Source organism: Lissotriton helveticus, chromosome 4_2, assembly GCF_964261635.1.
Source record: "Lissotriton helveticus chromosome 4_2, aLisHel1.1, whole genome shotgun sequence".
Classification (NCBI taxonomy): Eukaryota; Metazoa; Chordata; class Amphibia; order Caudata; family Salamandridae; genus Lissotriton; species Lissotriton helveticus.
Window position 1 is genome coordinate 109,098,604 of NC_136064.1, and position 12,142 is coordinate 109,110,745.

General features: G+C 44.2%; 1 protein-coding gene across 6 annotated transcripts in view; it reads right to left on the reverse strand.

The window, feature by feature from the left end:
- ZMYM3 (zinc finger MYM-type containing 3) overlaps nucleotides 1-12,142 on the reverse strand; it is a 451,345-nt gene that overhangs the window by 234,521 nt on the left and 204,682 nt on the right. For all 6 annotated transcript variants that reach the window (XM_078640225.1, XM_078640224.1, XM_078640229.1 and 3 more), the window contains exon 6: nucleotides 5,728-5,914. In XM_078640225.1, the coding sequence (XP_078496351.1) occupies nucleotides 5,728-5,914 (187 nt within the window). The remainder of the gene's footprint in view (nucleotides 1-5,727; nucleotides 5,915-12,142) is intronic.

A 12,142-nucleotide genomic window follows, 5' to 3' on the forward strand; every position in this document is an offset into this window, starting at 1 on the left:
ACACAACTACATGATGGCATACTGTTGGGCGATGGCACACACGTGGTGTCACTATACGCCGACGATCTGCTGATCTACCTAAGAGACATCACTCAGGTGCCAGAACGACTGCCCCAAATCCTGCGTGAATTCCCTGCTGTGTCAGGGTTAAAAGTAAACGTAGCTAAATCTAAACTGTATGCTTTTAAAGGGGACTGTCGCGACCCAGGCCTGTTACTCAAAGACGTGAGAGTGCAGTGGAGCACGGACACATTTAGATACCTGGGCACGGGTGTATCGCCATCCACTGGACCTCTTCGATGGTAACCTAGGCAGAGCACTGACAGCCATGAAATCCCAGATGCAATTCTGGAGTACAATCCCTCTCGCTCTGGTCGGTAGAGTGGCACTGCTCAAAATGGTGGCCCTGCCTAAATTTCTGTACTTCTTTGCCAATCTGCCCATCTATGTCCCTGCTTCCTTTTTTGCTGCACTGGAGAAGATAGCCAGAGATTTTATCTGGGGTTGCAATCGACACAGGGTGGCGATTAAAAAACTATATTGACCCATTGATCAGGGGGGCCTGGCAGCGACTTGCTTTGGTAGCTCAACTTCAATGGATCGCCAGATGGATGGCAGACCGCCAGCGAGATGACACAGCGACCACATGTCCACCATACACGCTCTCCGAGATCCTTGAGCTCTTCCACCCTGGCATGCAGGTGCGGCCCACTGAACCCAGTTTCCTGAACATAGAGTACAGGTGTTACCGTAGAAGACTCTAACCTGGGACACAATGCCTTACGCCCCCGCACTCCCTCTGGAAGGTGCCCCTGCAGGCCGAACAACACTCACAACTGCTACACTGCAGCATTGACACGACGCGGGTGTACAAACGGTAGGGGATCTCTATCGTGAAGGCTTGCTTATTCCCTACACTACACCAGTGTCTGACGAGGGATTTCCGGCAGGGCAAGTCCTCCTTTACCGGTCATGGATAGCTACACTCTCAGTGAAATGGGGAGACCTTACAACAGAACCGCAAACACATCTTACTGTGCAATATTTACATGTCATGGGACTTGGTAGACACCTGATGCGGTGGTTCGCGGCCTCGTTGCAGCAGCACACAGCGGTAAATCTAGGCCCCCGCCGACAGAAATGGGAACACGACCTGGGCTGACATTTCACAGATAAAGACTGGGAGCGGGCGCTGGCTAGCCCAGTACAAATCCCTAGGAACGCTAGATTTAGACAAATCCAATACTACATCATGCAAAGAGCGTACCTCACACCAGCCAACATCAACAGATACTTTCACCGCACTGACTCAGCCTGGCCCAGATGTGCTACCGTGGATACAGACTTGGTGCACATGCTTTGGGGCTGCACTAGACTGAACATGTAGTGGGAGGGGGTTGCGAACATGCTCCAAGCCTGCACTGGGAGAGAGAGATACCTTTCGACTCGCCAACTAATTTACATCACACATTCCGTAGAACACGAAACACCAAAGTTCCTTCCAGATTACCGGACCAGGGCATGGTGGCAGCGAAGAGATTAATCACCAAGAGTTGGAAAGCACCTGAACCCCCACACATACAGGCATGGTGGCGTTCCACTCTCGCATGGGCCAGGGCCGAGGGTATAGCGATTCGGCGAGAGGAAATCATGGGCCGTAAGAAAATACCTATATCCACCAGTTGGGAAGCGATTCTGGCGGCACTACAACAGTATACGGATCAGCCGGATCAGCCCACACATAGATCTGACCCGGTGGAGGGACTCTGCACACGCGTACAACACCCTTCAACCATTCATAGGCACTAGACTGGTTGTCCTCAAACTGTGAATGGACACTGGAACGTACGCGCTCCGGCCAACAACCATCACGGCAATAAATAGGGGCACATTAAACGGAAAACGCGTACACAAATACTAGTAGCTGCATGGAGCTGCTCCAGCTCTTTTCCAAGTTCTGTACCCCACCTCTCCCAAGTTTTATTTCCCCCTTTCCTTTATCGAATGTACAATATGTCAGATGTACCTAAGCTGAGCAGGATTTGGCGTGATGTTTACTATGCAACACATCTATACAGCGAACAATGTAATATGATGTATGTGATGTGACCAGCCAATTGTACCATATACGAGCTGACATGCCATCCTACCTGCTGCGGAAACATGTGTAGTACATCATATATGTAAGAAAAGAGATAAAGACTGTTGATACATGTTGTAACAGTATGTTTCAATTGCTGGAAGTCAAACTGTAAAGCTTACAAAACAAAGATTTTTTTTTTTAAATGAGTATTTATAAAGGATACTTTGCTAATTTGTGCCACCATCCTCTTTCTCGCATTAATATTTATAAGTAGACATGTGACAATCATATTGAACGGTCAAACTTATAAGGAAATGAATGTGTTAAAATCAGACATAGGATGCATCTCTAGAACTAATGGCTAGATGTACAAAGCTTTTTTGTGTTCAAATGTACAATGTCCTAATAGTGCCTGAATAGCAAATTGGGTTTGCGAATTAGTATTTGGAAGGGGCGTGATTAGGGTGTCCACTGCAAATTCCAGTTTGCATTGGTGCGTATGAATGTTGTGCGACTGAAATGCGGTCGCAAGACATTAGCACTTTACCGCAAACCCATTCGCAAATGGGAATGGGTCCCCAAGAACGGTTGAAACATTTTCTTTAAAGAACAGGCAGTGGTCTCTTGAAAGAATCAACTTAAACGGTTCATTGTTTTCTCTTTAAACGCATCCTGTTAAGCAAAACGGGCTGCGTTATACAAAAAAAGGATGCTTTATTTAAAAGCAATCACAGACACGGTGGTCTGCGGAGCCCAGCAGGCCACCATCCCGTGATGGCAGCTTATCGTAGTGGGCCACAAACTGAGACCTACCTCATTAAATTTCATGAGGTAAGTCTATTTGCAAGCCACTACAAATCACTTTTTTTGTACATTAGGGATAGCAATGTCCAATTAGTGATTTTGCAACAAAAAAAAGGAGCTATTTGCATTGTTCGCACAGCTAACCCAAAGTTCACTGAAGACGCTCAATATGTGCAACTGTGAATAAGCATCTGAACAAAACATGTTCTGAATGTTAACAATATGTATGCCCAAAGAGTTATATTGTGATGTTATTGTTCGAGTTTTGCATGAGGGCATATTGCTGTGAATATATATTTTTTTTAACTGTTTTTATTGTTTTATTCAACACATAGGCAATAATGACAGTGTATAGAGAATCACATAATGTACTTAGGCGGTATATAGCTGAATATCTTGGCATAATTAAGTCAATAGTATTCCAATTTTTCTGTAATGTCACCCCTGTCGGTACAATTCCCAACCTACCCACCAATCCACCCTCACTCTTCATCCGGGCTCTTGCCCTCTATGTGTGAATATTTTTTGAGAAATGTAAGGTTCTTTTAAAATGGTGTTTGCATATATTTCTCAAATATTTGGTTAGATCGCTGCAGAATGGCGATAAGTGTTTTTTTTTTGTTAATTACAGCCTTCAAATAGAGTTTTTCTGCATAACACTGGTCAGTAATAGCTTTGATTTTACCACACTACAAGAGTATTCGTACTAACGACTCTTACAAATCTCTTCCAAGGTAATGGAGTTTTACTTTATACATTGTCTAACCTCATGGGAGGGAGGAGAAAAAAAAAGATAGTGATTGATTAGCCATCAACATGGTGGCCATGCGCATAATGGGTTTAAGGAGTAAATATCAATGAACAAATGACATCTGGAGCAAACAGCTGCCTCAGAGGAGGCAGATTGGCGCATGTGAATCAATAGTGATATCAACTGGTGGATAAATGGAAGACCACTCCCTGCAGAATATGTTGGTTTAAAAGGCAACGGACGTTTGAGTCGGAGCCAGGGAAGATGGCAGGGACTGGATCGTCTGCTGGTGACAGCATCGGATACATCCACCCCTGCCCTAAAAGGAATGGTACATCTGTAAGGGCATTTGGAAATGCTGCGAGGATTGGTGTCTCCAAGGCGACTGGCTCCTGAACAGGTCTCTATATTTTATGTATTGCTGATGGAACTGCCTCGGTAGGTAGGCCTGGCTCATCAAGCGAGCATTACCTCGGTTTACAGAGAGATGCCTTTTGCCACATAGGTATTGGCCATGAAAGGGCATTTGAATTACAGTGGGTTGATCATCAACTAAAAAGTCTGTGGAACACTTGCACGCATGTCCGATTAGGGTGGCAGCCATATTCATGGATCAATCCATAGTGTCAGCCAACTGCAGACAGATGCTTCAAGATCTGTTTGGATGAATCCAAGCCATCCATGTCTGAGAAGGGGTTTCTCATGTGATCCCAAAGAGTCAGCTTTGCAAACAGCATGAAAACAGCCATGTGCAGAGGATGTGGAGCCCAGAGTGTGAAGGGCAAGGGTATCGGAAGCAAAGACTTTACATTCCACTTAGTTTTGTTAGACTAAAGGATCATGGGAAAGACATTCAGGTACATTTGCGAGGAGGAAGCAGGGACCACCAAGTTTTCTGTTGAAAGATAATAAAATAAGAGCTGAATTGTCTATGGATTATTAGACCAAAAAAGGTTATTCCCAAGACACTGAAGGCTCTACAACCGCAGGAGAAGCTGCAAAATGTGTTAAAATAACAGATTCTGCCCCTGAAAAGTGTATGATGAACACTTATGTTAGTGAACAAAGACGTCTTATGAAGGAGGATCAGAGGGGCAGTCGAAGTATTACCGGACTCTGGTATCTGTCTTCTGCACCTCAGACATGTTAAAGGCATTTGAGTCAAACCCAAATACTTATTTCAACTGGGCAAATCACAGGCCTCTTTGAAGATGTCCTGCGAGAAGGGCTTTCATAAAAACAAGCCATAACCTTCTCCTTTGCCACTTAGATTAACTCGTCTGACTAAGACCGTGGTGGTGGAAAAATAGGTCCAAGTGGAGCATCCAAGTCAGCACTGCTTGATCCTGGTCAGAGGGTATGTGGGAGAGAGAGGATACAGCACCTTGAAGGGCACTAACAACTTCTTAGGCACTGAAGGCCATCGGAGGTGCAGCGTCTGAAAGACACCGGAATCCCCAAAGCAGAACAGGCTCACCCTTAGAAGTGGCCCAGAGCATACTTGAGCCATCCTGAACGAAGCCAACATGGCATATCAGAGAGCTTTGATTAACACAAGGTCAGCCAGAGGAGCCAGAAATTCCAGTATAGTTTTTTTTTTTTTTTAATTTTTAAGGTCAGGATAGTTTCAGGGGAAAAGTTTGGCATCAAGTAACACCTAACAGTCTCTGGAGCACGGCTGTTTCCTTGAGGAAGAACACATTCTTCGGTCTATTGATCTTTTTGTGTTTTCTGTGGTCCCTACTTAAAAGAGGGGGAAGTGGGCAAAAAAAATCAAGCACATCCACCCAACAATATGATCCCTCCTGTAGAAAAACCAACAGCTAGTTTCTCCAAATGCAACTCACCAAACTGCAAGAACAAGTATTAGACATGCAAAACTTTCCCACAGAACTCAGCAGTGCAAGTCCTTCACAACCCCAGGCTTCTCTGCAGAGTAACCCAAGCCCAGTAAATTAAAGAAACCCAAGCCCAGTAAATTAAAGACATGTATGCCTGCACAGCATCGTAATGTACACACACTGTGGGAAAAGTACCCTCGAGCTCCTCCCATTAGTCACTGGCTGAAAGAAGCCATGAATGGACTCACCTCCCCAGGTTTGTGACAGATACTGCACTTGATGATCTCGCCAGGGTCCGAGGGTCTCTGCGGCTGAGGGGGAGGTCGTACTGGCTGTGCCTCAAACAGCGCTAGACAAGAATTGGTGCAAAACTCTTGGAAGGCGCCCCCATCTCCAGTCTGGGCCACAACAGACTCTTTGGAGCTCAAGATTTCCCTAGAATGCCAAGGAGTGGATGAGAATGATAAAAGGGTTAGTGGAAGCAGAGGAAGGAAAGTACTTACTAGAAACCCTTGTTTTCATCACAGACCATCATTTACATCAATAGGTCAGAATTCAGCAAACGTTTAAAAAAATGTACACTAAAAGAAGGACTAACACTTTAACAAGGCATCGCTGATGGAAAGATACAGTAAGTACATACGATCATTGGAAGTAGGTGAAAGCTCGTACGTTTCTGGTCCATTCCGGACCATGTTCAGTGACACAGGGTGTTTTATGAGCCATTCAAACTGATAATGCCATGTCCACTTTCCTATATTATCTAGCTCTTGGCATTCCTTCTTCCCTTTCATGTCCTTTTCGTTGCTTTCTTCTCTTTCCTTTCAGCACCTTGAACGAACCCACAGTACTTCTAAGTGCTATGCAAACGAGCAACACCACAAGGTTAAAAAAACATGACTTGAAGCTACGTTATTTACTATTCTTAATAAATATATAAATGAAAATTCATGATCTATTCCTTTAGCTTCCTTACTTCTGTAAAACATCTAGCCAACACGTGTTCCGTCTGGCAACATTGCCTGGACTTCTTTCCTCAGGGCTACAAACTAAAATGCTATATGCAACCACAATTTTGCAGAATAATGCGACTATCAGGTTTCAAACCCATGGCTCGTTTCTTCATGTCTGGACTCTTCAGTGACCTTTTATATAAACCACACATCCTCCCTTTTAATCCCAACCCTTTATGGCCACATCAGTCGCAATGATCGCCTCCAGAGTTGGGTCCCCTTTCTTTGGACTGCCAGAATTTATGCATTGCAGATCCACCGCTACTTGCGGAATAAGACCTCATCGCCCTGGTGTTGCAACTCTGAACGCAAAACCATACTTCACCCACAATTAAAGGCAAAGGTGCTCCCCATATGCTTGTCCTTGGGATCCAGTAGCAGCCACTGGTTGTGGGGCAGTGTTCGTAGTGGATCATATTACCACCAGTGATCCTGGCCCACAATACTGAGGTATTCTAATTAGTCCAAGTTACTCCCTTAAGGTACTCAACCACTTGGCACCACTCCCTTGGACAGTTTAAACTAACTTCAGAAAGCAGAGGGGAGTTAACTCAGCATTACCATGACAATAGTAACACTGAATAACTTCAATGTCCAGTCAGTGTTACAAAAAAAAGAAAAAAAGACTTTATCAAGCAAAAATGAAATTAAAACTAAGATTAATAAAGAAAACCAAATGGTGCCATCGCTTACTTGGGATAACATATGCACCTAGACATAGCTGTAGCTCTGCATATCTAGGCGTTAAGAATGGTACCATTGCCAATATTATTCAATGGGCTTCGTTTTAGACGACTGAGAGCTTGAAAGCATTCTGGGTCGTTAGCTACTTGCAGTCCTGCGCTCTCGCAAAGAGAATTTACAGGTGGGTAAGAAATAGAGATGCAAGAAGCACGGATTTCACGCCGCTCCAAGAGTACCAAAGGGTGGAATAAAAGTAGTCATTCTCAAATAGTTAAAACCAACCACCCAAACAACTAGGAACTCTGTAATATGGATTTCACGCACCTGCAAAAGCCCTATCTGTTCCCTATGTATTCCAAGGAGACCAGCTAAGTACTAAGGGTGCCTTTCCACTTAGGAGGCACGATATTCCAATGCGAGGACCCTGTGCCACCCACTACAATCAAAGTTTGCACCACGTCCAACTAGAAACTCTTCCATTAGGGGCAGATAGTGACCACTACTTCTATCGGCAAGTGCTCCAGAAACCATAAGTGAAAGGTGGTTCAGCCTGGATCGAGGGTCATCTATTTCAGTAGGAATAAAAAAAACTCCTTGTCGTAGGGAGGCAGAGGAACAGAATGCCTCCTCGTCCTACAGGGCATAAACCAGGGGGGATACAGGTATCCTAAAGACGAAGGAAGGATGGGGTCGTGCAGGTTCACCCATCAATATATGAAGCCAAGCCAGCTCTTCCACTCAGGTCTTGGTGTCGCATTTCCTTCTGGCCAGCAGGGTTGGGGCAGCATCAAGGCACACGTGGCAGGCTCTGTGTCGAATTGTCTTCACATAGGTTTCTCTCCTCATCTGCATAGTGTACAGGTCTACCAAGGAATCGGAGCGTTCGTTGCTACTAAAGAGGCAGTCAAGTCTCTCATCAACTCTCATGGCTTTACCAGATTTGGGTCCAGTCCAGAGTGAGGGCCGCTATTCAGCAGAGGTTCTAAACATGGTTGGCTGTCTTCTCTCCACACAAGTGTGCTGGCCTTCTGGGTGCCAAGAAAACAAAGATAGAAACTGCAGAAGGAGGGGACCAGGATTTATTAACATTTAGCTGGCCTCAAAAGAAATACTCGCCAACTCCCTGTAGCACGTCAGATTTCATCAGGTCGAGCAATTTTTAGGATCTACTCGTCCGTTCTGGCAATGAATTTAAGCTTGAAATGAACATGTGTTCTGTTCATTCAGAAAAGTGAAAGAGAAATAAAGGTGCTTTTACATCTGTTTTTTATCTTGACACATTTGTGGTCTGTTCAAGGACAGCGGTTAAAAGTCAATTCGTCTTTTTAATAATCACTGCTCATATTATCCTAGAAAATTGTGTTTATTGTTCGTTCTCCCACTACACTTAGAGGTCTTTGTCAAGTGCGCTGCCTGCCAATCATTGTGAAACAAATGGCTGTTAGATGTCAGTGTTTTTTCCCAACACAAAACATTTAAATAGCTTGTAAATGAACAGCACAAACAGATTTCAAAATATCTGAAATCACGAAAGCACATTTGTGTGAGCGGTCCCAAAAGCTGCCACAATCATATTTAACTGAGGCCACAATGCAAAGAGAATGGGCGCTCCCTATGGGTGCCCAACACCGACTAGTCTCAGGAGCAGGGATCAGGGTGCAATCCTGACAAACCTTGGCCTCCTTCAGCACATTCTCCTACAATCATAAATGGTGTGGTGGACCGTAGAGAAACCTTGGGCCAGTGTACATTTCTTGGCAGAAGGCCATCGCCTGGACATTCAGGAAATCAACTCCATGGCATCATCAATTAAGGCATGAAAGATTGATTCAAGTCATTCGTTATTTGTCTACTTCACATGTGGTGACCGTGTCTTCAATCATCTTGAGCTTGTGTTTGAGAAATAAGAGTGTTCTAACTCAATCGATCGTTAGTTGGGAAGTGTCCTGATTTTTAAAGGTGGACAAAGCCAAACAGGAGCCTGAGGCCATCACAGCTTTGGTAATGAAGCTATTAGGGTTAGAGCATGTTATGACATTAGAGACAGTAAAAAATAAGCACAACTGTATATAAAGAGGCACTAAGGCAATAACCCAAACCTAGTCCAGTATACATTTCAAAACGTAACCTAAAAGGTCTACAAATGAGCCTCACTCAGGAAATACAGAAAAGCTTGCATCAGAAGCTTCGGACTGTTCATCACGCCAAAAGCTGAGCATCAAAATGGCAGGTCGACAAGACTGGAATTAATTTTCCATGTGGCTCCCGTGTATGTGTCATGGTACAATCGTCTCAGACGAGTAACTTCAGCAAAAAGCTACCTGGGGCTGCATCAGCCATGAAAGGGGTGTGTGGATTAGTTTGAGAACATGTGCCAGGAACACAGATGCTACAGGTGCAGGGACCATCTTGACAAAAGCAGACGAAGAACAAAGTGCTACATCATCTGCAGATCGCTTTGCATAACGACTTCAATTAAAAAAGAGGTCAAAAGGTTTGATGCATGGAGTGGCCAGGTTGAAGGGCAGGGGTAGTTATGGGTGAGGTCAATCTCGAGGTCTCTAGACAGCATGTGACTAGGAGTGGGTGCATTAGGCACCAGAAAAATTACCAGTTACAGACTGTGTACATTTTTAAACACAGGATGACCCTTCGCATCTACTGATCCACAATCTATAGCACCAACGCCTGAACATGATCTAGGTCGCAGCTGGTGCAGGCACCTGAATTGGATTATAGGCACGGACAACAGTTACATTAGGATTTGCAGACCGAAATGGCACCTGATCACACAAAAAATCCCACGTACACAAATACACCTTCTGCTGTATAGACACAAATTTGGTACTATTCTCCTACTGATGATCAGAGCAATTTCAGCATACACCCCACCAGTTGAATATAAGGAAAATGTTACTTACTCTGTAAGCATCTGTTTGAAGCACGCAGTGTTGTAGATTCAGATGCTCTGCATACTCCCGCCATTTAGTGCTGGGCTCGGGCGTTGCAAGTAGTTTTTATTGGAAGAAGTCTACAAAGTCACAAGCTGTCCAGTGACTCTAGCCTTAGTTGGCAATACGGGTGTGCACGGACTCCGCTGTTTGATTGTTTTCGGACAGTGTGTCAGCGTAAGTAAGGAGTGGTGAGCGACATCAATATGGTGACCATGCATATAATGTGTATAAGGAGTAAATCTCAATGAACAAACGATACCTGGAGCAAACATTGACCCCAGAGGAGGTGGATGAGAGCTTGTGAATCTACAGCACTACACGCTATAAACAGATGCTTGAAGGGTAAGTAACACATTAACTTCGTAGCATGCGTTTCTGTAGATGCACAATGTCTGCGTAGACTTTAAAGCAGTACTCCCCTAGAATACGGCTCAGTCAGCAGGAGACACAGATATCTGAAATAATGTGCTCAAAAATATTTGGCCAATTCTAACCTGCTGATTATCTAGAACATTCACGCGACAATGTTTTCTGAAGGTATGCGGAGTTGAACATGTAGCTGCCTTACAAATACCAGCTATGGGAATGTTTCCCAAGAAAGCCATTGTTCCACCCTTCTTTTAAGTAGAATGGGGGAGTAGGAATGGTTCTTTTGCCTTTAAGGTAAAAGATGTGAATGCATTAATCAATCCACCTGATTATGCTGGCACTTTTGATACTGGGTGAACTTTATGAGGCTTAACAAAAGCAACAAAAAGTTGTTGGGTTTGACAGAAAAGGTTTAGTTCTGCCAACGAACAACATTAGATCCGGTTTCAGATCTTATATATGAAGATGTCTTTCCGCGGAGTCGGAAGATAACCGGGAGCTAGATTGTTTGGTTAGGGTTGAAACGGGATATAACTTTGGTGAGGAATTTAGGGTTAGTGCTAAGAGCAACTATCCTTATTAACTTGAACGAAAGCCTCTAGCAGGAGCCTGGAGTTTACTGATATACCTTAAAGACGCAATAGCTATGAGGCAAGCCCATTTACAAGATAGGAGCAGCAAATGGCAGGAGAGTGAGTAACAGTTCAAATGAAATGTCAATTAGCCTAGTGAGAACCACATTAAGAGAGCAGCAGGTGAAACTGTGGGTGGAATAAATGCAAGGCCTCCCATGAAAGCTTTATTGACAGGAATTCGAATAATGAAGAATGCTCCCTATTTTGCATAGAACAGTAACAGCAGCCAGGAAAAGGCATACAGATGTGTGTGCTAACCTTGACTTTTGAGCTGGTAGCAGACATAGTCCTGGACAGAGGTTTAGAGGTGGTACAAGTGTTTTGTATTGCAATAATATACGAACCTGTTCCACTTTCAAGCATACCAAGCACATATAGTAGGTATAGGGCTTCCCCTAAGAATATCCATACAATTATGTAATAAACTGAGATAACAAAATGGTTACTTAGCAGTAGGAGTAGTTTTGCAGCTTGAAGAGTTTCCTGGATTCGCATGCTGTGTACTATTCCGCCATCTAGTGGTTGGGTCCAGTACGTTTTCCCCCCTCTTTGGAGCATTGTAGACTACCATTTGGTGCTAGGTCCATCCCTTGTGTGACATCAGACAGCCCCCCGAAGTTCCTGTGCGTGGTAGCCATCTTCGGATTCTTTTTCCTCCCTTTTCCTTACTTGGTAAAATAGGTTAGGTCTTAAATCTTGTTCTCTTTAGTTGTTAATTCTTTATTGACATGATTTTTTCTCCACCTGTTTGCATTCCTCCTTTGAGGGGAGGTTGGGTGGGTCGCATGTGAATCCAGAAACTCTTCAAGCTGCCAAACTCCTCCTACTGGTAAGTAACCATTTCGTTTTGCACAGGAATCCTTTTCTGGATTCACATGCTGTGCATTAGATTATCTAGAGGTTCCCCCTCCTTGGGGGGGCTGTGGTAAGTTGAGGAAGATTTTGCAAACATGTGTTGAAGTACTTTTTGTCCCACTTGAGCTTCTTTAGTCATCTGTATATACACGT